The 26,341-nt window shown below is 41.2% G+C and overlaps 1 protein-coding gene across 4 annotated transcripts in view; it reads left to right on the forward strand.

Moving 5' to 3' along the window:
• APP (amyloid beta precursor protein) overlaps positions 1-26,341 on the forward strand; it is a 262,122-nt gene that overhangs the window by 213,946 nt on the left and 21,835 nt on the right. For 2 of the 4 annotated variants that reach the window (XM_054973138.1, XM_054973140.1), the window contains 2 exons: positions 5,336-5,389; positions 22,787-22,887. In XM_054973138.1, the coding sequence (XP_054829113.1) occupies positions 5,336-5,389; positions 22,787-22,887 (155 nt within the window). The remainder of the gene's footprint in view (positions 1-5,335; positions 5,390-22,786; positions 22,888-26,341) is intronic. The other 2 variants (XM_054973139.1, XM_054973141.1) reach the window with 1 other exon arrangement.

The raw sequence follows: 26,341 nt of genomic DNA on the forward strand, positions 1-26,341 counted from the left end.
CATCTGCCTGTTGAACTACTTGAAGTGAGTTTCACATGGCTTGCTGTGTTGGTCTGCAGTAGAACAGCAAGATTCAAGTCCAGTAGCAAAAACAAACAGGATTTTCAAAGTTTACGCTTTCCCTTCATCAGATACAAGTAGGAATGGAGATCCCTGACCCTTTTTGTCTCCGCAAGAAGGTGGGAGGGGGGTGCTACTGTTCTCTCAAAGAAACTTCAGGAGAAGATTACAACATGAAATTGTTGAAATTGAGTTCATTCACTAATTCTGAACAATGGGGAAAAATCCCTGGCTGAATAGAAACATAGAATTCTTATCTCACTATAAAGGTTAATCACTGCTCTTACCAGCTGTATTTATTATTGTACCGTTACATCCTGACTCCCTTCTTTGCTTCACTACTCCCACCTCCTGACTGGGATATAAAGAGTCAGGGATCTATGTATTGTCGAAGGCTTTCACGGCCGGAGAACGATGGTTGTTGTGGGTTTTCCGGGCTGTATTGCCGTGGTCTTGGTATTGTAGTTCCTGACATTTCGCCAGCAGCTGTGGCTGGCATCTTCAGAGGTGTAGCACCAAAAGACAGAGATCTCTCTGAGAGATCTCTGTCTTTTAGTGCTAGACCTCTGAAGATGCCAGCCACAGCTGCTGGCGAAACGTCAGGAACTACAATGCCAAGACCACGGCAATACAGCCCGGAAAACCCACAACAACCATAGTCAGGGATCTCTCTATTCATATTTGTATCTGATGAAGGGAGCATTGAATCTCGAAAGCTTATATCCTGAAAATCTTGTATGTCTTTAAGTTGCTATTGGACTCAAATCTTGCTGTTCTATTTGAAGTGTCTTTTGTCTTTTGTTCAGTTACCATATTTGACATTTGTGAGCTCTAAAATAATTATATGTAAATTAATAAACTTTAGGATATCAATAGTTTTTTTTTTCCTGACGGGTCAGATTTGAGTAAGATGCAAGCTTTCTGTATCAGAGTGTTTGCTTTAAAAAGACAAAAAATGTTATTTTTATTTTATGTGCCATTTGAAAGAGAAGCTGTGTGCTTTTAATGAGGAAATAATGTTAATTTATTGTCTTTTATTCCAATTGTAACATTTGCTACAACATAAGGCTACACTTAATTATTAAATGCTTAATTATTTTATACTAAGAAAAAGATTTCCATTGTCTTACTGGGACACTTAAAAATCTCCTGTATATATTGTGTATTTCTTTATGTGCTGCAGAACATGCTCATCTAGTACAAACAATTTGGCTACTTAAAAACGTATGCAGTGTGATAAAGAATTGAAATTCAGCATGTAAATTATTTCATTCTATTTGCAAATAACAGATGGTACAAAGAGGTTGAACATTTTCCTGTATAGTAGCCAGTAAAATTAAAAGAATTTGTGTGATAGTTGAGGTCTGCCATATAGACCATTTCTTTGGAAATGGTGCTGAGTTTGATATCAAGAATCTTTTATTCTAACAATAAAGCTCACAGCCAGTACATGCTAATGCTTAGGCTGGCTATTACAAATCTGTGGCTGCAAATTGCATTTGTCTAGAACAGCTAAAGCAGGAAAATAGGTTCCTCCACTTCAAGGAAGATTTAAGGTATGCTGGAACAAATTTTTGAAACTCATCTAGAAGAGTCTTCTCTACAAATTTTGTCATAGTTTATCATTCTGTGTCCCTGGTTTTCATTTATTAGTATTCAAATGCTGAGACGCTATCCTTCCCTGTTTGGACAGAAACCATCATTTGGGCTACTTTGTGCCATGCCCAAATGTGCTTTTGCTGCTTAAATAAATATGATAACTGTGTGGAACTTGGGGTCTTGAATTTTTAGGTGTACACATGCAATGCTTTAAGAGTACACCTATAGATGTAAAGTGTGAATACAACAAATTGCTTGCAAACACATCTCTCATCTAAGTACAGTTGTCATGGAACCATGCTTAGTAATAGCACCTTTTTAATAGTATACTCTGGTCAATCTGAGTTTAACTTTATGTAGCATCTGTAATGACCTTCAGTGTGATCTGCTAGTAGAAACTTTTAACATATGTTACACATTTCTGACCCCTGCATTGAAATGTTAAAGCTATTTTAGCAGAAGACTTGGTCTTACTGGATGCTATTCCTTCTGCTTTAGCATGGGAAGTGGTGACCCCACACAACCACGTTTTGAGTTTATTTTTGTGCATCTGTGGATTTTTTTTAGCCTGTGTTCTGCCTGGATTGAATGCATATGTGATGCAGTTGTATGCATATGAACCTACTACCATAAGCATAAATCATTAGTGTGTGTACTGTGATTTGATGAGAAAATTCATGCAAATTGTCACTTGCGTGCTAGTGATTTTCTGAATGTCTTCTATCATTCTTTCAGTTTACAAAACCTAGTATAATAAGGATTTGTGTAGGCAAGTCCTTCTGTACTTGACACTTTCAATAAAACCATGAATTTTGCCAGTCCAGAATTTACAGATGAGGCTCCCTTATACTTAGCCATACTGTTTGTCTGTCTGTCTCTTCTTCATTGTCTGTTTCAGATTGTCAGTGGCTTTCAACAGTGTCTAGCAGAGAAAGGTATTTCCTAATAGCTGCTATCTGAGGTCCTTTGAACTACAGATGACAGAGAGTAAATCTGGGACTCTCTGCCTGGAAATCATTTTCTTTAATCACTGAAGTCCCACCCCTTTCTCATAAAGATACGGTCTTGTTTTCTTGTGAAGCATAGGAATTGTGTTGAAATGTTGTCCACCCCAGGAGTTTAGTGCCTTTAATTGATCATTTACTCTTTCCCTGAGCTGAGTCACAAGACTGTGTTAAAAAACATGTAGTTTGAGATATAATAAACTAAAATAACTCCCATTCTTTCATATTTCTGAATAGTAAATGCCTATTCACACAGAAGAGTCATATTCTGATTCCAAGCTTACATTTAGGTCAGATATCTTGAAAAATTACAAGAACAAAAAGTTTGTACCATATTAAAGAAAGATCAGGTTTTGCACAATTGATTTGTCCCATTCTGATCATTGTCGTGAATCCATATAGCCATTCATCAATCTTTTTGAATGCCATGCACCAGCTAAATATTGAGACAACAAATTCCTGACGATCTGCATTTTTCAGTCCCAGCAAGGAAAAAAATACCATAAAGTTCTATCAAGCTTCTGTAGGGATGCCATTTCCCTGCTGGGGGTGGGGGATCCCCCGTTCCCGCCCTCCACCACCACCTGCCTCGTCTCACCTGGCCAACAGGGGTGGAAAGGTGGGGGAATGCCGCCCCGGGTACTCTCCCAGGGTGGCGTGACGATGTCACTTCTGGGAGTGACATCATTGTGCTGCCCTTGAGAGCACTCCTGTGCTTCTCAGTGAGTGAGCTGATTTGGGCCCATTTGGGGCCCAAATTGGCTCAATTAGAAGCATGTGCACTGCCACACCTGCACGATGACATCACTTCCCAGAGGTGACATTGTGACACTGCTCCAGGAGAAACACCCAGGAAGATTGTGCAGGTAAACACTAGGTCCCCCCTCCCGCTGGGAAGGTAGGGGGACCTGGCATCCCTAAGCTTCTGGTTAGTTAGTGCTGTACATGTTTGGTGGACTAGTATGGCTTGTTAGATTATAAATTGTGCAGGCATAACCTGGACAGTTTGTTAATTTTCCCTGCTCATTTCTTTTTGCAGAAATCAAACCTGTTTAGTTCATAGCTACTATTTAATGGCCTGACTAGTTACTCTCCACCCCGTTTCAGGAAGAATGCAGTTGCGTAGATACAGCGTGTATAAAAAGGAATTAAAACAAAAAAATGCCAAAAGAGAAAATGCAACAACTGGAATGCTGGATGATATTTGACTTTTGCAAATACTGCAAGAGCAAAATTATATCCTGGCAAACAGATAATCCTAGGTATTATGCTTATGTCTGCCTTTACTTATGTGTCATATATATGCCATTGCTATTCATACTACTTGTCACTATATTGGAATAAATTGTCATGAAGTTTTGCCATTAATGAAGTAGTATCTCAAGAAAAATATTTGTATTATACTTTAGTTGGTTGAATTTTTACACCTTTAGTTTACAGTGGTTTATACTGTAGAGGGTCTGGATTTCAACAAAAATTACTGAGGCAAGATTAACTTTTCCTGCCAAAACAGAGTTGAGAGCATGAGGCTACTGCTATAGATGAACATAACCAGGGTAAAGTGCTGTGATATGCACTGTTTGGAATTTAAGCAAATAATTGAATTTCTGATCACTAACATCAGCAGTGCTATAGGGAAAAGTGAGAGGAGAAACACACTTATGGCAGAATTTTGTGGCTTGGGGCTTCTGAAATTATCCTCCAACATCACAGTTGGCCTTGGCTTGGTTTTTACTAAAGTACATGCGAAGTATTTGCTCACACCAAGCAGACACACTCAGACTAATACTTTTCATTTAATCAATCTGAGGTAAACTTAAACACTAAAACATACACTGTCCACTTCCATGCTTTCGTAGATGACAGTCCAGCAAGGGAGGGAGGGAGGGAGTGTGGAAGCCTGAGGGTCCCCCAGGCTTGTTCACCTACATTGAAATCCTAAGAAGAGTTGCTTCAGTCTAAGCCCATTGATTTCAGTGGCCTTAGACTGGAGTAACTCTGCTTAGAATTTCACTGATAATGGCAAACTATGCTGTCTGTTGTGTCTGAATGATTCCACAGCTTCACACCCAAGAGTTTTTGGTTGGTATCATTTTTAAAAGCACCTTTGTTTCTTCCACTTTACATCAAAGAACAGTGTGACTGGAAGATATGCAAACAAGCGTTTGGTATCTCCAGATTGTTTTGTGACAAACCTAACTTTTTCATAATTGTCTCAAGGAGATTATAGGGTTGTGCCTGTAAGTTTTAGAAGAGGACTGAAGTGATGGTGAGAGGATATTTATTATTAATAAGTGCAGGTGTGGTGATATTTATGCTGGTTCTAAGTCAAAGGCAGATGTTCTGAAGCAAGCTGAAGAAAGTCTCATTCGCCAGTCATGTATCTTTTTGCACTTGGTTCTTGATGGTCTCACATAAAGTAACCAGAAGTACATCAGTTGCCACATTTTTCCAATTAGTTTGAAATTGTTTCCCTGCCCTCTCTTTTGTTTTGAGGATTAACTTAAAGCTGATCTCTTCCAGCTGTTGCTTTTATAACTTCGTTTATGGCCATTATCTTTCCTGCACTATCTCTAGCAAAACCATTGGCAACTTAATTTTGAAGCTTTTGTTTATTTCTTTATTTGCTCTTTTTCTTTCCTTTTGTTGTTTCTTTGGCTGCACATCCCCAGTTGAGCCAGTTGATGCCCGACCAGCTGCAGACAGAGGACTCACCACACGACCAGGTATAAAATTTGCATGGCTTTTACCTAACCTGTGTTTGGCCTGTTTGTCTGAGATTGGCTTGAGCTGAATGGATCACCTTTTCTTTGTTATATTCCTCTGCTGAGCTATTACGTCTTTTTCATAGACATGATTAAACAGTCACTGAAAGTACTTAAACAGAGCCATCTTGCTGATACGTTTTCCATCAGATAGATGGAAAGAACGAAGTATCTATATCAAGAATATGCTAAGTTAAAAGTGGAGTGGCTGGATTTTTTGGGATTTTTCTCCCCACTGAATGTGTACAAATTCACCAGAGTGCTTTTTAAAAACATGTATTTTTGTGTATGGAAAACAAGTATTTTGTATTCGGAAATATTAAATATATCAGCTTTTGTTCTTTGGAAATGAGCTAGAAAATTAAACTTGTAAAGTAACTTTTTAATTCCTGGATATTTTTCAAGGAACATTTTCTGGGTTTGTTTGTATGCAATTGGTGTATATTCAGTCCAAAAGACACAATCTGTCACTTGCCAAATACATTATAATAAATATAAAGAATGTATTTTGTTAGAGATTCCTTTTTGATGGGATGGCTACACCATTTTCCCAATCTGAAAAGGCCACAGGCCAACACTGTTTGCCTCATTGTGGAAACATAACATATATGCCCCCCCCCGCAATGGAGCAAATAGCACCCATTGTGGAGTAAATTCAGGTTGAGAAGATGGCAAGGAAGGTCTAAACACCCTCTACCTGTGCACTGCAGTCCCAATCTGTATCAGAAACACATGCCTGGGAAGTGTGGAACTTCAGAACATGTCTCTTTACCTGAGCTAGTAGTTACATCCTCAGGAAAAATGTAAAATGTGCTTCTACCCTGAATCGCACAAATTTGAGAGCTGCAAGATGCATGCTGATTTTTTTGCTGAGAGGCCACCTTCTAAAAATGTTATTATATTTATTGTATCATGGATAATTTGTAATATCTTAATAAATGAAAATACTAGTCCAAATATTACAATACATTTTGGAGGATGGGTGGAAGAGAACTAGAGAGTCTTCTTTACTCATGAAACTCATTGCTGGTGGGGGCCTGAGGAAGATATAGAATCACTTTTTCAGTTAATCTCTGGTAAGACATTCTGTAATGCAAATCCAAATCAGTCCTTGACCTTATTCCTGACACTTTGGTAGATAAGAAGGAAAGGGTCATACTCTTGTATGTTTCCATAGAAGTAACTGCCTGACCAGTTAAGCTTCTCTTCAGTTTCCTCCTTCACCCATTATTGTAATCTTCCTGCCGAGTAGAATGATGAGAACTTAAAATGACCCAATCCAGTACACTTATTCAGAATTACTCATATTCCTCCATAATACTTTTTAGCCAGTCTGTTGTATTCTCATTTGGGATGAGGGAAAGGTTTTTTTCTCTCTCCATGGTGAGTGAAATGTAGATCATATTGACTAGTGACTGAAGCATCATTCAGACAGAATAGCAAACTATAATTTGTCATTACATGAATGAACTAATGGAAACCTTATGCTTTTTCCCTGCAAACAAAGATTCCAAATTCTGGTTGCTGGGGAAAGAACAAACCATAGTTTGTCAGAACCAGAAGCTATTTTTAAGATATAGACCCACTGTGGTTTGCCACAGAAGTGAAAGTCTATAATTGGATTGTTGCATGGAAGCCCACAGGATCAACGAGTCTAGTTCATCTAATGGCAACTCATCCAATGTCATTTCATCTGAACCATGCCTGTGTGTACAGAATTAGTAGAAATCATTCTGTGTTGATGTGAAATACAAAAGTGGTAGTGGGGTACGTAATACAATTTGGGTCAGCTTTAGAACAGCTTTTTCATTCCTATTTTTAAAGCAAACTTAATTATATACAGCACATCTCACCTGCCATTTATGAAATTTTACTTTGTCTGGGTTTGTGGTTGAGGCGGCAAAGAAGAGTAGTTTCAGTAGTTGTTTTCTAGACTTTAGATGCAATAACAAATTAATATTAAATGCTGCTACCAAATTTTGAAGATTGGATCAATTTTCATTGACAGTGTTTGTGACAGTCTCAAACTTCACCAGTATAAATCATCAGGGACATCCAAACTATTTACCAAATAGGTACAGGAATGTTTGAACTATATATTAACTGAAGCTGCTGCACTGGGAAAAATGCAACTTATTGCAAGGGCCTTCTCTGGCCCTTCGGCATTGCTACAAGAAGTTAGTTAAAAGGAGTGTGTCCAAATCTATTATTGTACTTTCCTTTTTCCAAAGTAGAAGTGAAGAAACAAGTATTTCACATTCCACATTATGAATTTTTTTAAAACTAAGTCAGAGCCTCGCTACAAGTGACATCTTTCACACGAAGGGCACTTGATCATTTTCGCAAGTCTTTCTGGGTACTGAAGTCCCTCTCCCACACCCCTTTTCCTTCTGTTCCTTCCCCTCTCTGTTAGCACGGCTGCCTGAAGAGACGGAGAAAGCCTACGACAGCAGCTTTTGCAAATTGTCTTGCTGGGGGGTGGGGAATGCTCTAGAGAAAGCTGACATGTCGGTGAAGTCCTCCCCTCTCTGTTAGAACTGTTAGGATCGCTGCCTTAAAAGTCAGAGAAAGCCTGCGTTTGCAAATCGTTTCTCCAGTCACAAGCCTGCTCTCAATGATCTTTGGGGGCGGGCAGCTGCAACTTTCTTAGCTTTCTCTAGAGTATTCCCCCCCTCCCCAAGCAAGACGATTAGCAAAGTTGCAGCTGCCCGCCCCCAAAGATCATTGAGAGCAGGCTTGTGATGAGAACTTGACAGTTTTCCTTGAGTTCTGTCCAAACTCTCATTCTTAGAAATTGATTAATTTCTACATTTCCTAGTATGTCATGCCAGTAGCAAAATGTTTGTGCACATGGATCCCATTACATACCTAACGCTCAAGCACTTCAAGCACATACAACATATGGCAACAGTGGCTGAGATAATTGTTTATCAAGTCATACACTCATAGCAAGCTGCCAATGGCAAGTCCACATATAATAATTTTATGAAAAGAGACGTGTAGGGACTGTGTTTGACAGGCACTAAAAGCCCCTGTTTTATATTTTCAGGGAGTTTGTTAATGTCATTGAAATGTTTAGTTTTTAGTGAAATTTAGGCTGAAATATCTTTAATGTAGAATAAAAAGTTGCACATATCAGGGCCAAAGTTGGTGTTAGGGGAGGAAAATTAATCCTCCCTTTTTTAAAAAAAACCCTGCAAATAAATCACATCTACCTCTCCCCCCAATTCAGATACTGGGAGTGGAGTTCAACCCTTTTTTCCCATAGTTTTTGCAATCTTATTTACCCCTGCCTCTCTCTCCATTCAGGCTTGCTGGGAGGAAATGTGCAGATATATGTAGAGCAAACAGCAACCTTGGTATATCTAGTAGGGGTGTGCATAATGAAAAAACTGGGCTAAAAATACACACAGAAATAGCCAGTTAGGCAAGTTAAAGCAAGTTCTGGAACTCCAAATTTGGGGAACTAGGCTCAAACAACTCCCTACTCCACTATAAATTTTGTGTGTTCCTTTTAAGTTGTTAGGGTGCACAGGCTGTGCAGGCAGCCCAGGAAGTGGGGAGGGCCTGGCCATCTGGCAGAATCTTGTTTTCTTTAACGACAAATCTGACTGAACTCATCATGCCACCAGTTGGCTCCAAAAGGGAGAGACTTAGTATTAATTCCGTTAGTGGGAAGGGGATGTGCACAGTGCACATTAGTGCGTTTTTTTTTTTTTTCAGCAATGGCACTGGCGTTGAGTGGCTCATAGGGATCAAAGGTTTGCTTTTCACAGAGGAGGGGAGCAGCAGACAGCATAGTTCCATCAGTACTAGTGTTGCCATTGCATCCCTTTCTGTGTGTTCTTACGCACTATGTAGGAAAAAGCCAGCCCAGCAACATCCACTCAGGTGTGCACATGTGGGTTTGAGGAGGGAGGGGCCTCCTGCAGCCTCTGAGTTCCTGGCTGCCGCAAACGCTCATGTTAGGCAGATTAGGGTAAAAATTTGAAAGAACAAGCCATTTTTGAGGGAAAGCTGCACCAAGGAGGGCCCCAGGCATGTGGAGCTGGTTTATGACCATTCAGTGGCCTTCTGCTGCTGTCCTTCACTTAGGTGCCATGGTGCCAGGGACACTCAGTGTGACTTAAGAAGTTCTCCAAAGATAGTGGGTCAAGGAGCAGCAGGAATAATTTCATTCTGCCCAGAAAGCCATCTTTTGGGGGCTTTTCCAGTTAAAATGGTTAACCCAGCATTAAATGACAGGGAGGTAGTGTGCATTATACACTTGCACTCGGATGCACCCCGAAGTCTTTCTAGATCAGTATTCCACATGGAAGGACAGATCTGAGAAATTTGTTCAGTTTTTCTCAACACTGTCTTCACTCAACCCTGGGTTAACAGTTTTAATTGGAAAGGAGACTGGCAGCCAGCAACCTGTCCAGTCTCCTGCTTTTACTAGTAGAAAATAGGGGGGAAAGAGAGCCATCCTCCTCCTGCTTGCCTTCTTGCGGAGGAAAAGTCAACATTTAGTCCTCCCTTTCTGTGCACTTTTATGCACAGTGGAAGTACAGGCTGGTGGCCAGCAGGTTTAAATGGGAAGTCCTGGGCTGCTACAAAGCAGATTAGGATGAAGATTTGCCCGCCCTTTATCATGGAAACAAAACTACAAGACATAGGGAAATATGGTATAACGGTAGAACACAAAGGTAATAATTTATTGACTTTGTCAGAAGTAATTTTTTAAAATTTTTGCTGCACTGTGTTGGTTGGCAGTGGAGTGCTTTCCTGCTTGTGCGCCATCAGTGCCATGCCCATGCCGCTTTGCCAGTAAGTTACCCACAATTGTGTGCACCTGGTAACACTCACCCCTTCATTGGGGTCCACTGTTGTGTGAGTTGTCATGGGCTTGAGAAGAAACTCATTGGATCAATGGGTTTTGGACGACGTAGTTTTTGGTTAAGTGCTAACAGAACCTCATTTTCCCAACTTCCCCCTTGAAAAGAATAGTGTGTATGTATGTACACAGCTGCCCAACACTCGCCTTCGTGTGTTCCTTCCCCAAGCATTCCTCAGGGTAAGAGAGACCAAGACCATGTCATCGGCATATAAAAGAACTGATATTTTCTGAGCTCCTAAAGAGAGGGGGACAAACTTGAGGGCCAGATAACATCAGGATGATGTCTGAACTCCTCCTCAGGGAACCCTGTTGTTGCATGCTCTCAAATTCAGTGAGTTGATGGTTTAGAGGGAGGACTGTGCGATTTTGGTGACATTGCATGCAAAAACAGCTGCCCCAGAGACTCATTCCCCCCCCCCGAGAGAACAGCATACATTTGCACATGTTCAGCTAATGCCTGCTTTGAGCATGCACAATGGACCGAAACTCATGAAAACCAAAAAACTCCAAAACAGATGAGTTCTATTTTTTTTTTAAATTTTTATTGGAATTAGAAATATTTTGTCATTTATAACAATCAAATTACTTTAATATTCCAGTTCTAACCCCCTCCCTTCCCCCCCCGTTTATTGACTTCCAACAGTTTTCCAACCCTTTGTCTATTCTTCCCCTACTCATTTCAACTTATTTTGTCAATTAAACATATACTTTCACACTCTTCTAACTTAGTCTATTATAACACAGTGCTAAGTCAATTTCCCTTCACTTATCAACTAACTAATACATTCCTGGCATGTTATTCAATAGTAATAATACTGGTAATATTCTCAATATCCTGTACTCTAACTTACTCATTCTAATGTCATCAATATGGGACAAACAATTTATCCCTCCCTATACATAACTTGAGTACTCATAAGTGATGAATACATTTATAAGTCAACCAATTTAACTTATACTCTATATGTTACTCTTTACTTCCTCTTATATCTCTTATCTTTATAACATAAAGTCAATCAATTTGACCCATGTTCTGCACATTTCTAAATCGCTATAACCAAAAATACCTTCAGCATAAGTCAATCAATTTAACCTATATTCTATATGCTACTTCTCATTCCCCCCCCTTCTTGTATTCATGAATTTTAACTCTGTTAATTCTCAATTACACCCCTATCTGCCAGCAACATAATTAATTAATTAATTTCTATTCTTATATATCACATAATAACTATTACTTAATACTGTATAGAATAATCAAATAGAATAATTGCTTAGTAATTCTTCTTTAACTCTCCTCCCCCCGGTATAGTCACTTCTCTCTTCTTTTGTTTTTCTTCAATAATTTTCAAACTGCCACAGTTCTCCTCTCACCTCCCATTTTTTCACCAAATATTGTTTCAGCTTCTCCCAATCTGTGTTAAACTGTCCTGGATCAAGGTCTCTTAGTTTTCTTGTCAGTTTATCCATCTCCGCCATGTACAGCAATTTGTGAATCCAGTCCTCGATAGTTGGCACTTCTTGTACTTTCCACTTTTGCACGTACAAAAGTCTAGCCGCTGCTGTCATGTAAAAAAGCAATGTCCTATGTTGTGCTGGAATATCTTCCATTCCCAAGTTCAGTAGCAGGAGTTCTGGGTTCTTATTAACTTGAAACTGTAAAATCTCACTTATTACTCTTATTATTTCCCCCCAGTACTGCCTGACTACCTCACAAGTCCACCACATATGGTACAAAGATCCTTCATGCTTTTTACATTTCCAGCATTTATTAGACATGTTCACATTCCCTAGCGCAATTTTCTTTGGTGTCAGGTACCAACGATAGATCATTTTATAGACATTCTCTTTAATGTTAGTGCATGTCGTAATTTTCAAAGTATTTTTCCACAAGTATTCCCACGCCTCCATTGTTATTTCTTTATTAAAATTTATAGCCCACTTCACCATTTGCACCTTAACTACCTCTTCTTCAGTATACCATTTTAACAACACTTTATAGACCTTTGAAATTTCCTTTTTGCCTTCTTGTAAAATTACTTCCTCCAAGTCCGAATTCTCCATTCTTATCCCTCCCTTGGCACAATCCGATTTATAAAGGTCTCTAAGCTGTCTATATTGAAACCAGTCATAGTTTGGAGACAACTCTTCTTGCGTCTTTATTCTTAATTTAGAAAATTCTATTCGTGTTATCTCCTTATACGTTAGACACTGTTGTTCATTATCAACAGTTCTCGGATCTATCACTTCATAAGGAACCACCCAGGAGGAAATTCCTTCTTGTAGGTAATCTCTGTACTTTTTCCATATTGTGAAGAGGCTTCTCCGAATGTAATGGTGTACAAACATAGAGTCCGCTTTTACTTTATCATACCATAAGTAGGCATGCCATCCAAATATTTTTTTGTATCCCTCTAAGGCCAGCAATTTGCGATTTTTAAGCATCATCCAGTCCTTCAGCCAAACCAAGCAGATTGCCTCATAGTAAAGTCTTAGGTTGGGCAGTTGCATTCCGCCTCTCTCTTTCGCGTCCTGTAACACTTTCATTTTCACTCGAGGCTTTTTGCCTGCCCAAACAAAGTCCGATATCTTTCTCTGCCATTTCTCAAACTGCTTGGAATCCCGAATAACTGGTATTGTCTGTAACAAAAACATCACTCTTGGCAGCACATTCATCTTGACTGCTGCAATTCTTCCCAACCATGACAAATTCAATCTATTCCATTTAATCAAGTCTCGCTCTATTTGAGTCCACAATTTCTCATAATTGTTCTTGAATAGATCTATATTCTTTGCAGTCAGCTCAATTCCCAAATATTTCACCTTATTTGTTACTTCACAGTCTGTTATTTCCATAAGTTGCTGTTGTTTTTGTTTAGTCATATTTTTACACAATATCTTTGACTTCTTTTTGTTTACAAAAAAACCTGCCAAATCTCCAAATTCTGTGATTTTTTCTATTACCCTTGGCATGTTTTCAATTGGATCTTCCACAATTAACATTATATCATCTGCAAATTCTCTAACCTTATAGGAAAAGTCTTTTATCTTTATTCCACGGATTGCATTATCTTCTCGGATCTGTATCATCAAAATTTCCAAAACCATTATAAACAACAGTGGAGACAACGGGCAACCTTGTCTTGTACCTTTGCCTATAGTCAATTTCTTAGTCACCTCGTCATTCACCACAATTGCTGCACTCTGGTCTCTGTAGATTTCTTTTACTGCTCTGATAAATCTTTCTCCCAACTGTAGCTGTTCCATAGTGGCGAACATAAAATCCCAGTTCAAATTGTCAAATGCTTTTTCAGCGTCCACAAAGAAGAACCCAACCTCCTTATCACAACGCCTATCATAATATTCAATAGCATTTATAACTGTCCTTAAATTGTCTCTGATTTGTCTATTCGGTAAAAAACCAGCTTGTTCTTCCCCAATAACTTCGGATAGCCATCCCAAAGTTCCCAAACAGATGAGTTCTAAACCAGCAGTGTCCCAGCCGAAACACACAGTAATGGAATGGAATTATTCAGAACCCCCCTAAACTGAAACTGAAATGGAAATTTTTAGTTCTTCCACTGGCTGCTGTTGGCAGTTTTAAAAAACAGTGGCAGTTCCCACATTGTCATATCTAGTAAACCCTCAAATAGCTCTTTCCTAAAGAGCTGTACTCCTCAGTCATGCAGATTTTCTTAAAACCTACAGCCATAAAAGCCTAATTTTGTCATTTCACTTACATTCAACTCACTTAACTAGGGAGATAACATATTCAGCATTTTGGTAGATGATTTGATCAGTGTTAAAAATACCCATAAAAGATTGACTTTGGTTCAAATGCTTAATGTGTTCACCTAGGACAAACTGCTCAGAATATAGAATTCTGTTAGTAGCTTGTGCTACATCTGGGTGTTTTCAGAAATCTTTTGAAACTGTATTCTTCCAACAGAAGAGTGTCGTGCTCTTGAAGTGCCTTTGTTAGTAGAACAGATCCATGAGATGCAACCCTGTGTCTTGGAGTCCACAGTTTTCCACAGGCTGCGGGGTGGTGGTGATTTTCATTGATTTCTTCCTCACACAGGAGACTTCCGATTCCCCCTCCAAGCTATTTTTAAAGGTCCTCCATCTCCCATGGTCTGCTATGGGAGGAGGGAATCAATGAAAACTGCCCTTATCCTTACCTCCAGGAAATGTAATTAGAATCCTATGGTCTTTGTTTACTTTTTCTCATTACAAAGATTTTAGGTTATGTTTTGTCTGTCAGACTGTGGCTTGCCAAAAGTTGCAACTTAGCCAACCTCTTGCAATAAGACAAAAGTCCATTGATTTCAAAAGGCTTTACTGAAGATTGTCAACAAATGGAGTACACATTCCAAGATACATTGATCTTAGCTGATCTGTAGCATTGTTACGAATGCCAAACCAAAGAATAGGTACAGAGTATGCAGTTTCCCTCAGGCCCCAACCTCCCCCTTAGTTCTCAAAACAAACGGCCCGAGGGTGAGAAAAGGAAAGTTTTTCAAGGACGGCAGGAAGATGAAGGCATGCAGATGATAACAGTTTCTCTCCCTCCTCCAGGCTCCCAGCAGCAGTCTCCCCACCTGCAAGAAGCACACTTAACACACTGACAAAGTCTCCTTGGCTTAAACACAATCAGAACCTGACATTCTGCCCCGTCTAAGATGCCCCTCCCCCAGGTTTATGAGGATATTGAGTATGGAAAGCCTTTAGGAATCGGGGAGCACTAACATGGATGGCTTCTACCCATTCATTATGGCCAGGTTCAAAGTCCTTCCATCTGATAAGATAGTACAACTTGTTGTGTCTGATTTTGGAATCCAAAATTTCCTCTACCTCATAATGTATTTAGTCATCAATCAAGGTAGGAATAGGTGGAGTAGATGAATGCCATTGATTAGGTAGGAGGGGGAGCTCTTTTGAGTAAGCTGACATGGAATGTTGGGTGGACGTGCTGCAGGTTCTTTGGCAAATCAATTTCTACAGTCACTTTATTAATTACTTTACAAACAGGGAAAGGGCCCACAAATTTCAGAGCCAGTTTACGACTGGTTTGATCGATCCTCAAATTCTTGGTGGAAATGTACACAAGATCTCCTGGATGTAATTCCCATTCGTCCACACGATGGCGATCAGCATATTTTTTTTAGTCTTGTTTAGCTTTACGTAGATTTGACTGAATTAAACTCCATTGTTGTTCAGCGTCCTCCCACCAATCTTTTACTTCTTTGGACATCTGTTGAGTGGGGGGAGCATCAAACGGAAATGGTTTAGAGTCATATCCATATATTATTTTAAATGGCGTTTCTCCAGTGGAACTGTGCAAACTGTTATTGTAACTGAATTCAGCTAGGTGTAATAGATCGATCCAATTGTCTTTTTGGAAATTGATATAGCAACTCAGGAACTGCTCCAATATTTGATTAGTTTTTTTCCGATTACCCATCGGATTGTGGATGGTGGGCAGAGCTAATACCCTGTTCCATGCCCAGTAGTTGTAGAAGCTCCCGCCAGAAGTTGGCAACGAATTGTCCGCCGTGATCAGGTATCACTAATGGAAGAGAGTGTATTTTTACAATATGTTTCATGAAAATGTCCGCTAGTTTCCTAGCCAAAGGCACTGTGGTACAAGGGATGAAGTGAGCTTGCTTTGAAAATAAATCCACTACTACTAGTATGCAAGTGTGGCCCTTGGAGGGAGGAAGGTCTGTAATAAAGTCCATTGAAATAACTTCCCAGGGTCTATTTGGGATTTCAAGAGGCTGTAGTAGTCCCGGCGGTTTCCCTTTTCTAGTTTTGGCACTTATACAGATTGGACAAGAAGCCACATATTGCGAAACGTCTTTCCTGAGACCTGGCCACCAAAATTGTCTTTGTATTAAATGAAGTGTTTTTAAATAACCATAGTGGCCAGCAGTCGGTGCATCATGACAACGTTGTAGCACTTCTTTCCTCATGCTAGCTGGGACATAAAAGCGATCATTCCAAAGCCATTCCCCCTGCGGGGATTGAGACAGTTTTTCTTTGGGCACATCCTCCCCTTCTTTTTCCACCTCACTTTTCAGTTTTTGCCTCCACCCCTTTTCTTCCTGGTTATGCTGTGCTGTACGGCTACGTGTCATTACCATGCCCGCTAGTTGTGTTGGCGAAAATATGGTCTATGGTTGCCCCCCGCTTGCTTTTTAGTTGGGGCATACGCGAAAGAGCATCAGCTAGGAAGTTTGTTTTGCCCGGCAAAAACTTCAGAGTAAAATTGAACTTGGAAAAAAATTCTGCCCATCTTAACTGTTTAGCATTTAGCCTCCTGGGGCTACGCAAAGTTTCTAAGTTTTTATGATCCGTCCAAACTTCAAATGGGTGTTGCGCCCCTTCCAGCCAATGTCTCCAAGTGGAAAGCGCTGCTTTGACTGCAAACGCTTCCTTTTCCCACACATTCCAATTTATTTCTGATTATGAAAACTTTATTGAAAGATAGGCACAGGGCTTAAGGCTATTGTCCTCCCCTCTTTGTAGCAGGACCCCTCCTATTGCCGTATCGCTCGCGTCCACTTGCACAATAAAGAGGCGAGTTTCATCAGGATGTTGCAATACTGGTTCTGAGACAAATTGCTGCTTTAGAAGGTTAAAAGCAATTTGTCATTCTGGGGTCCAAACTATTTTGGATGAGGGTTTCTTAGCCTGCTCCCCCTTATTCTTGGTTTTCAGCAGTTCAGTAAGGGGAAGCATTATTTGGGCAAAGTTTTCTATAAATTCTCTGTAAAAGTTAGCAAACCCCAGAAAAGATTGTAGTTCCTTACGGGTTATGGGGGTTTGCCAGTCTTGTACTGCTTGAATCTTGGCTGGATCCATTTTTAGCCCTTCTTTAGAGATACAATATCCTAAATAATTGAGCTCTGTCTTGTGGAATTCACATTTTGACAGTTTGATGGGTAGCTTGTTATACATAAGAGTGGTTAACACTTGTTGTACTAGGTTCACATGTTCTTCTTCCGTTTCTGAATAAATTAACACATCATCTAGGTAAACCACTACTCCTTTATATAAGAATTCATGTAAAACTTCATTTATCATGGACATGAAAACGGAGGGGGCCCCAGCCAGGCCAGATGGCATAACAAGATATTCATACTGTCCAAGGGGTGTATTAAACACTGTTTTCCACTCATCGCCCTCTTTTATACGAACATGGAAGTATGCATCTTTTAAGTCCAATTTTGTAAAGATCTTACCTTGCGCCACGACATTGAGAAGATCTCTGATGAGTGGAATTGGGTATGCATTTGTGGAAGAAACAGCATTGAGACCCCTAAAATCAGTGCACAGTCTTAATCCTCCATCTTTTTTTTTTTTTACAAAAAGTACTGGTGCTGCATGAGGGCTGTTAGCTGGTCTGATAAATCCTCTTTCCAAGTTGATGTCGATAAATTTGCGTAGTTCTCTCTCTAGGGGACTCATCGGATATAATCTCCCCTTGGGTAATGTAGCTCCCGGAAGGATTTCAACTGCACAGTCTGTTCTCGTATAAGGAGGTAGGGCGTTTGCCTCTTCTTCTGTGAAGGCTTGCAAGAATTTACGATATTCCTTTGGTATTTGGTTAATCTCTTCTTTGGATAGTAGGGCTTCCTCCATCCGGGGAGGGCTTTTACCCCAATTTTGATTCCATTGGTGATGTTTGCACTCATCCTGTCGAAACGTGATGCTCCCAGCTGCCCAGTGGATTTCTGGGTTGTGTTCCCACAACCACCGACTGCCCAGGATTAAGGGATATTTGGCGGTAGGGCAAATTACAAATGATCTCAATTCCCAATGTTGTCCTAACCCTGTTATTACGGGTTCAGTTTCAGTGGTTACTGGATTCATATTAGAGCCATCCATTAGTTCAAAAATGATGGGTATTTCTAGGTCTCTCACCCGGAGTGCCAATCCATTAACTAGACCGGGTGCAATGATATCTCTGGAGCACCCAGAATCAATGAGCGCTTGTACTCGAATATGTGTTTTTCTGTCCGGGTTCACTAGTGTGACAGGCATGAATAATACAGACCCTCTCACTCTTTCCACCACAGGGATGGAAGTCTTTTTGATCTGCCGTTTGGGTCCTTTTACGACAGATCCATCTCGTTTCCCGAATGCGGGCTGCCTGGACCTTCTTCCCCTGTTAGGGCTGGCACTTCTAATTCCATGACTTCATCCAACTCTAACCTTTTCTCCACAGGATTTTTACGCGCTGTGCCCCGACCTCTAGAAACTCTGGGAGCGGGTGTTGGGCGGTGAGGCGGGGGAAGGGTAGCAGAGGCGGTTCGCGCTGGCGGGAGCAGAGTTGGTTGAACTGGCTTGTATGGACATTGTGCTGCGTAGTGGCCACTTTAACCACAATTCAGGCACAATCCTTGTCGCCATCTAGTTTCTCTCGCTCCTCTGGTTGTGCCTACACCTCTTCCCCCTCGAACAATAACTGACGTTCTTCGGTGCCTGGTTGCCTGTTGTTGCTCTACGAGGCGAACCTCCTGCATACGGTTCTCCACTTCACAGGCTAATTGTATCCAACCCAGTAAGGTCGGAGGATTATCTTGCATTAGTGCTCGATCCAGCAATTTAGGATTCATGCCTTATTTAAACAGAATTATTTTGGTTGACTCTTCACACCTGGGACATTTAACCGCTAATTGCCAGAATTTGGTTACATAGTCTCTGGCAGACATATTGCCCTGCCTTATGGTTTGTAATTCTGTGCGGGCTCTATCCTCCTCTAACAGATCTTCATACTGCGTTCTGAGAGCTGCCACCAAGCCTTGCAAGGTGTCTAATTCCGGGGGCCCTAATTCATATAAGGTTACGTACCATTCCGCTGCTCTTTCTTGCAGTCTGGACCCCAGATGCTCAATTTGACTCGCTTCATCCTCGAACAAATGTCCCCAACGATTAAAAAATTGCAGAGCTTGTACTAGAAAAAATCCCAGTTTTGCAGGATCTCCGTCAAACGTAGCCTCCAGCTTCACCCACCCCATCGGTAGTTCTAGTTGTCGAGTGGCTTGATTTAGAACTGGTAAAGGTAAATACTGCAAGGGCACTTGCCTCGGTCTTGGCTGTGGTCCTGGGCGCCCCGGCATAGGTTGTGCGGGCACCTGCCGGGGTCTTGGCTGGGGGGGCCGCAGCGGAACTGGAGGTACTTGATAGGGCCGGAATGGCTGCGGCGCTGGGCCCCTCGGCAGGGGTCGTCAAGGCTGTTGCTTCTGTGGTTGCGGTTGCAGGGGAGGCAGCTGCTCTCGTGGTTGAGGTAGCGGTTGAGGCAGCTCTCGAGGCCTCTCCTGACCCATTGCCCCTCTTCCCCCCGGGGGTCCCGCTGGCTGACGAGTGTCATCTTGAGGAAGTGGAGGAGGTCCTTGTGGGAGGTCATCTGGCGGAACTTCTGGTGGGCCTTGCGGGGGGTTGGGCGGCAGCATCACTGGCCTTTGCCGGTCATCTTCCGGTACTATCGGAAGCTCTACAAGCCGAGGAGGGACTTGTCCCTGAGCTGGCGTCAAAGTGGGGGAGCCCCTCGGAACCGGCGCTGTGCTCTGTTGCACTAACTGCTGTAGGGCTGCTATCACTTGACTCTCCATAGATCCAGGATGCTCACCATCTAGCTGTGGCTGTCTTTCACCCCTTTTTTCCATAACTAACACCGACAACAGACGAATTACATGGGCCAGACTTTCCTCCATTGTTCCAATTCTATCCTCAAGTTTTTGGACGTGAACTGGTACTGATGTATCAATGTCCTCATAGGGTAACTCTTGGGGCAGTTTGCCCAGAAATTGTACTGTATCCACATATTCCTCGGAGGTGGTGGCTCAGGACCAGGGTCGAATTATGCCCATTCCTGCAGCTCCTGCCACATCCTCTTCCTCCGATATTCCAGCAAGGATTCCTTTAGCTAGGCCCGTCACCGCTGAAATTCCCACATCAACAGCTTGGGTTCGGCTCTGTAGCTGCTGCCAACTCTGGTCAGCCGACACCCGCTGTCCCACCGGTGGGACATTCCACATAGCCACTTCGGTATAGTCCCAACTCATTAAATCGTGCTGAGTGGTCTCCCAGTCCTGGATATTGTCGGCACCTCTGGGGTCCCACTCCTCCAGTTGATCCGAATCTTTGTTCCACACAAACCATGGCTGATTGCTGGCCCGCGCCTCGATCGGCATTTTGGACTTTTTGGGCAATTCCCAAATAATTCTAGGCCCTTCCTCCATTGACAAACCGACCGTCCATCTCACGTCGATGAGCGACCAGGAGAACACCGTACTCGCTCTCCTCTCCCTCATTTCCCTGGGTCTGGAGCCCCACTGCCTCGGCGTATGCAGGGATATCAGGGGTTCTGCCGTCGCCCGCGGTCGAGCGCCCAACTCCCTCTGGACATCATGGGTGCCAGCTCGCGTGGCTACGAGAGGATACACTGTGGTAGGACCAGACTCCGTTCCCCCCGGAACGGGTTGACTCGTAGCAGTTTCCTCGCTTCCTGGGCTGGGGACATACGGATCAAACAAAGGGTCCCTGTTGGGCACGGCCTTGGTATCCGTCTCCTCCGGCCAAGGCATTGGAACAGAGTGATTCATAACAAAATGTCAGACTGTGGCTTGCCAAAAGTTGCAACTTAACCAACCTCTTGCAATAAGACAAAAGTCCATTGATTTCAAAAGGCTTTACTGAAGATTGTCAACAAATGGAGTACACATTCCAAGATACATTGATCTTAGCTGATCTGTAGCATTGTTACGAATGCCAAGCCAAAGAATAGGTACAGAGTATGCAGTTTCCCTCAGGCCCCAACCTCCCCCTTAGTTCTCAAAACAAACGGCCCAAGGGTGAGAAAAGGAAAGTTTCTCAAGGGCAGCAGGAAGATGAAGGCATGCAGACGATAACCGTCTCTTTCCCTCCTCCAGGCTCCCTGCAGCAGTCTCCCCACCTGCAAGAAGCACACTTAATACACTGACAAAGTTAAAATGGAGTCTCTTTGGCTTAAACACAATCAGAACCTGACATTGTCAGTCAAACCAAGGTTATTTTTATGTATTTTAATGTGAAAATATAATATTTACATTAACCACATACCTTTCTATAGCTAGAGGCAGATCCCAAAAGGAATTGTGCAGTACCAACAACATGGAAGTGTAGCTTGGATTCATTCCTCTTAAATAGTGCTTTTAGGAGCATTCTCCAGACACAAGAATTCTTTTGTGTCAAGGAAAAGCACCTTGCTTGAAAGGATAGTTTTATCTGCAGCAGAATGGATCCACGCTATCTAACTCATTGTATTATATTAGTTTTTCTTTTTGTTCCCTTGAGTTGCTTTAGGAGCCAGTTTTGGCTGTGAAGTTGAATAAAAGTGTAATAAATATGGAAGTTACATTTTTTAAAAACACTGAGAAGGGAAGGGCTCAAATTAAAAGAAATTCAGCGTATGAAGGAATATAGGATATAAATACAACAGAGCTCCATTATATGGTTTGTTTAGCTTTAGTGATGTGTATGCCCATTACATACAACTTGTTGAAGAAGTGAGCCTACACAGCATTTGAAGGCTGTGCTGCATTGATACTGTAACACTATAAGCAGAGCTTTTTTTCAGCTGGAACACAGTGGAACGGAGTTCCGGCACTTCTTGAAAATGGTCACATGACCGGTGGCCCCGCCCCCTGATCTCCAGACAGAGGGGAGTTTAGATTGGCCTCCGCGCTGCTCCAGCGCGGGGCCACTGGTCATGTGACCATTTTTACCAAGGCTGATTTAAACTTTAAAAAACAACCCCCTTGTTCCACCTGACCCAAAGCGACATCAGGTGCGGTCCTGAGTTTCACCACCTCTTTTCCCAGGGAAAAAGCTCTGACTATAACCGAGTTCTTTTTACAGGAAACCTGGAAGTGGAGCCTGAGGATGTGTAAATGGCACCAGTTATCATGGCATGTTCTGAATTACATATTGTGAGAAAAAATAAACAAAAAAAGCTTTTGCATTTCATATTTTAGAGAAAAGTGAGTGGGAGGATGTCGTATATTAACATTCAACTTCTTTGCCGTTGTTGAAGTTCTCCTGTCTGTGAACATTTTATGAAACATCATCATGCTCACTTTGTTCTTGAAATATTTTGCCAATTACTTTTCCCCTTTGGCTCCTGGAAGAATGTATGACACATCCCTTAAGACACATACTGTGGGTTGCAAAAAAGGAGCCTTTCTCAATACAAAAGGCTCTTCTGCCAATGAAGTTGGTAGGATAGAACCCATTATCTGTGCTTGTTCAGGTTTTTTTTAAACTCTAGGGGAGATGAGTCACTCTTCTGTTAACTCATCACGCACATTTTTCATTCAGTGCTTCTTCATTTGTGAATCATTATCATTACTCTTACCAACATAGCAGTAGTGTTCACATAGTTACTTAAAAGCTGGATTTAGTTATTCCTTGTTTTTCCAATGAAACTGTAGGATCGGGACTAACCAATGTTAAAACAGAAGAGATCTCAGAAGTAAAGATGGATGCAGAATTTAGACATGACTCAGGATACGAAGTACATCATCAGAAACTGGTAAGTGTCCTTTCACTTTGGACTTGATATTGCTGTATCATAATAGTAGTTTACTCATTTTTATGGAATGTTACACAAAACTGCTTCATAGCATAACTGTGAGTACTTGTAAATATTGGTCAGTCACTAGAGAAATCCTGATCTTCAAAAACATGGTAACTTTAGTAGTATCATTAGTTAAATATCTTCCATAAAAGCCAGGGTTACATGGTGGCTAAAGTGTTGGACTAGGAAACCCAAATTCATATCCCCATGCTGTCATGACACTCATTGGATGACCTTGGATCAGTCACAAATACTCAGGCTTAACCATCTTTACAGGATTTTTGCAAGGATAAAAGAGGCAAAGAATAACCATATGCATTGCCCTAAATTCTCTGGTGGAAGGGAATTATAGACTTAGATAGCAATGAGAGCCTTTCTTTATTCTTTTGTAAATCAAGAGTCCCTAGCTCAAATAAATGGCTTTGCCAGGCCGTGTAATGAATATTTAAAAAAAAATATTGCTTCATTTGATCTGTCTATTTTCCACATACAGTAAGAACCAATAGGGACTTGTGTGCACAGAATAGCTGTTATTTATTCACTGTGTCCCTTTATGAACAGAATAAGATCTCTAAATTGATGTTGTAGTCAGACTTTAAAGCCCTGGAACAAGAACTGAAAATCTCCAGTTAAGTTGATTGAACCCCAGTGCACATGTTTAGAAAAGTTCTCACGGCTGTGTTTCCATGTTGAGTAGCTACATCCAAGGCATAAAACTGGGAATTGTTTTTATTGAAGCACAAATTAGTTTGCACTATGATTTTGACTTACCTGTTAAACCTGTGTTAAATTCCCAAAATGTGATTCTTTGTATAGATTTGTATCAGATGTTGCCACAGAGAAAACATGGTGGAGACTTGTCTGTAGAACATGTGGAAAGGATCTAGGGGTCTTAGTAGATCATACACTAAACATGTCAGTAGTGCAATGCAGTAGCTAAAAAGGCAAATGTGATTTTAAGCTGTATCAACAGAAGTATAGTATCCAGATTACATGATGAAATAGTATCATTTTACTCTGCTCTGGTTAGACCTTGCTTGGAGTCTGTGTTCGGTTTTCGGCACTGCTGTATCCAAATGTGGGCAACAAAGATGGTGAGAGGTTTGGAGACCAAGTCCTGTGAGGAAAAGTTGAAAGAGCTGGGTATGTCTAATCTGAAAAGGAGGCAACTGTGAGGAGATATGATAGCCCTCTTCAAGTATTTGAAAGGCTGTCACATATAGGATGGAGCAGAACTATTTTCTTTTGCCTCAGAAGGTCTGACCAGAACCAATGGGTTAAAATTAAGAGTTTTTGGCTAAACGTTAGGAAGAACTGCCTGTTTGAGACGTTTTTCAGTGTTACAGGCTTCTTCAGGAGGTGGTGGACTCTCCTTTGGAAGTTTTTAAGAAAAGGCCAGATGGCCACCTGACATTAATGAAGATTCTGTGACTCTATATGAATTTAGGCAGATTAGGAGAGGTAGGAGATGAACCAATTCTAGGCTCTTGTGGCCCTTTCTTATATGCCCAGAGTAATGCTGATTACCACTTTGGAGTCAGAAAGGAATTTCTTCCAGACCAGATTGGCTGGGAATCCTGGAGGTTTTTTGTCTTCCTCTGGGCATAGAGCAGGAGTCACAGGGGGTTTGAGGGGGACAAGTGGTTGCAAATTTCCTGCATTGTGTAGGGGGGTTGGACTAGATGATCCTCTGTTTTTCTATGATAATCACATAAAACCATTATAACTGGCCCATGACATTCAGTGCTTAATCAACAATAATGATATCTGGTTTTTTAGACTTGAAATTGGATTCTGAATCTTGTGTCACATGCTGGAAAGTGTCTGTTGGGTGCCTGTCTTTAAGCATACAGATTAGACTTATAACATGCCATTATCTAATTGTGCCAGTTTTAAGAGAGCCACTTGTGAATGGATTTTAAGGGAAGATCAGAAGTTTATTTATTTCAGACCCTACATGAAAGCCTTGTTTGTCCTACTAATCATACAGTGTTCAAGTTAAAACTTTATTAAAAAGTAATCTTAACTAAATGTGTCAAAGTACAAAAGAATAAAATATGTACAAATCACACTGGCTTATGTTTAAACTATTACAAATAAATACACATAGATGACATCGCTACTCTACCTAAATCTAAGAATGATTCCTATTTTCAAGTGTATACAGACAAAGAGCACCCTTTCTAGCTTATCGCTCAGCACAGGGTTTGAGAAAGTCAGTCCTAATTAAAGGAGGATCAGTACTCACACTCAGTTCTTTTCTAATCTCATTTTAAGATAATTACATTTCCCTGATTTTATCCAATCTTTCACTATCCAATTGAATAAGTGCTGAGTATTACCTGGTTATTTTTACTTTTTAAAATGTTTAACACTTTTGTACCAAATAATTTTAGAGGAACTGATTTAAAATTGGGGGAGGGAAAGGTCTTTGTATACCTGAGTTGAACTTGAGTCAAAGCCAAATACAAAGAAAATGAATGTACACTAAAGCAAATATATATATATATATATATATATATATATATATATATATATATATATATATATATATATATAGTCGTACCCAAATTAATAGAATCATAGAGTTGGAAGGGGCCATACAGACTATCTAGTCCAACCCCCTGCCCAGTGCAGGATCAGCCTAAAGCATCTCTGACAAATATTCATCCAGCCTCTTCTTGAAAACTGCCAGTGAGGGGGAGCTCACCACCTCCCTAGGCAGCTGATTCCACTTTTGAACTACTCTGACCGTGAAAAAGTTTTTCCTAATGTCCAGCCGGTACCTTTGTGCATGTAATTTAAGCCCATTGCTTCGGGTCCTACCCTCTGCTGCCAACTGGAACAGCTCCTTGCCCTCCTCTAAATGACAGCCTTTCAAATATTTAAAGAGAGTACTCATGTCCCCCCCTCAATCTCCTCTTCCTCCAAATTAAACATTCCCAAGGCCCTCAGCCTTTCCTCGTAGGGCTCAGTCTCCAGACCCCTGATCATCCTTGTCACTCTCCTCTGCACCCTCTCGATTTTGTCCACATCCTTTTTGAAGTGAGGCCTCCAGAACTGCACACAATACTCCATGTGCGGCCTGACCAAGGCAGTATAGAGAGGGGCTATGACCTGCGATTTCGACGCTATGGCCCCTTTGATGCAACCCAGGATTGAATTAGCCTTTTTTGCCACCGCATCACGCTGACTGCTCATATTTAGTTTACAGTCCACTCTTACCCCAAGATCCCTTTCACATATACCACTGCCCAGAAGTGGATCCCCCATCCAGTATTTGTGCTTCCCATTTTTGTGGCCCAGATGTAATACTGTGCACTTGTCTTTGTTGAATTGCATCCTATTCACAGCTGCCCACTTCTCCAGAGTATTCAGGTCTTGTTGAATTTTAATTCTGTCTTCTTGG

Source organism: Eublepharis macularius, chromosome 3 (genome assembly GCF_028583425.1).
Source record: "Eublepharis macularius isolate TG4126 chromosome 3, MPM_Emac_v1.0, whole genome shotgun sequence".
Classification (NCBI taxonomy): Eukaryota; Metazoa; Chordata; class Lepidosauria; order Squamata; family Eublepharidae; genus Eublepharis; species Eublepharis macularius.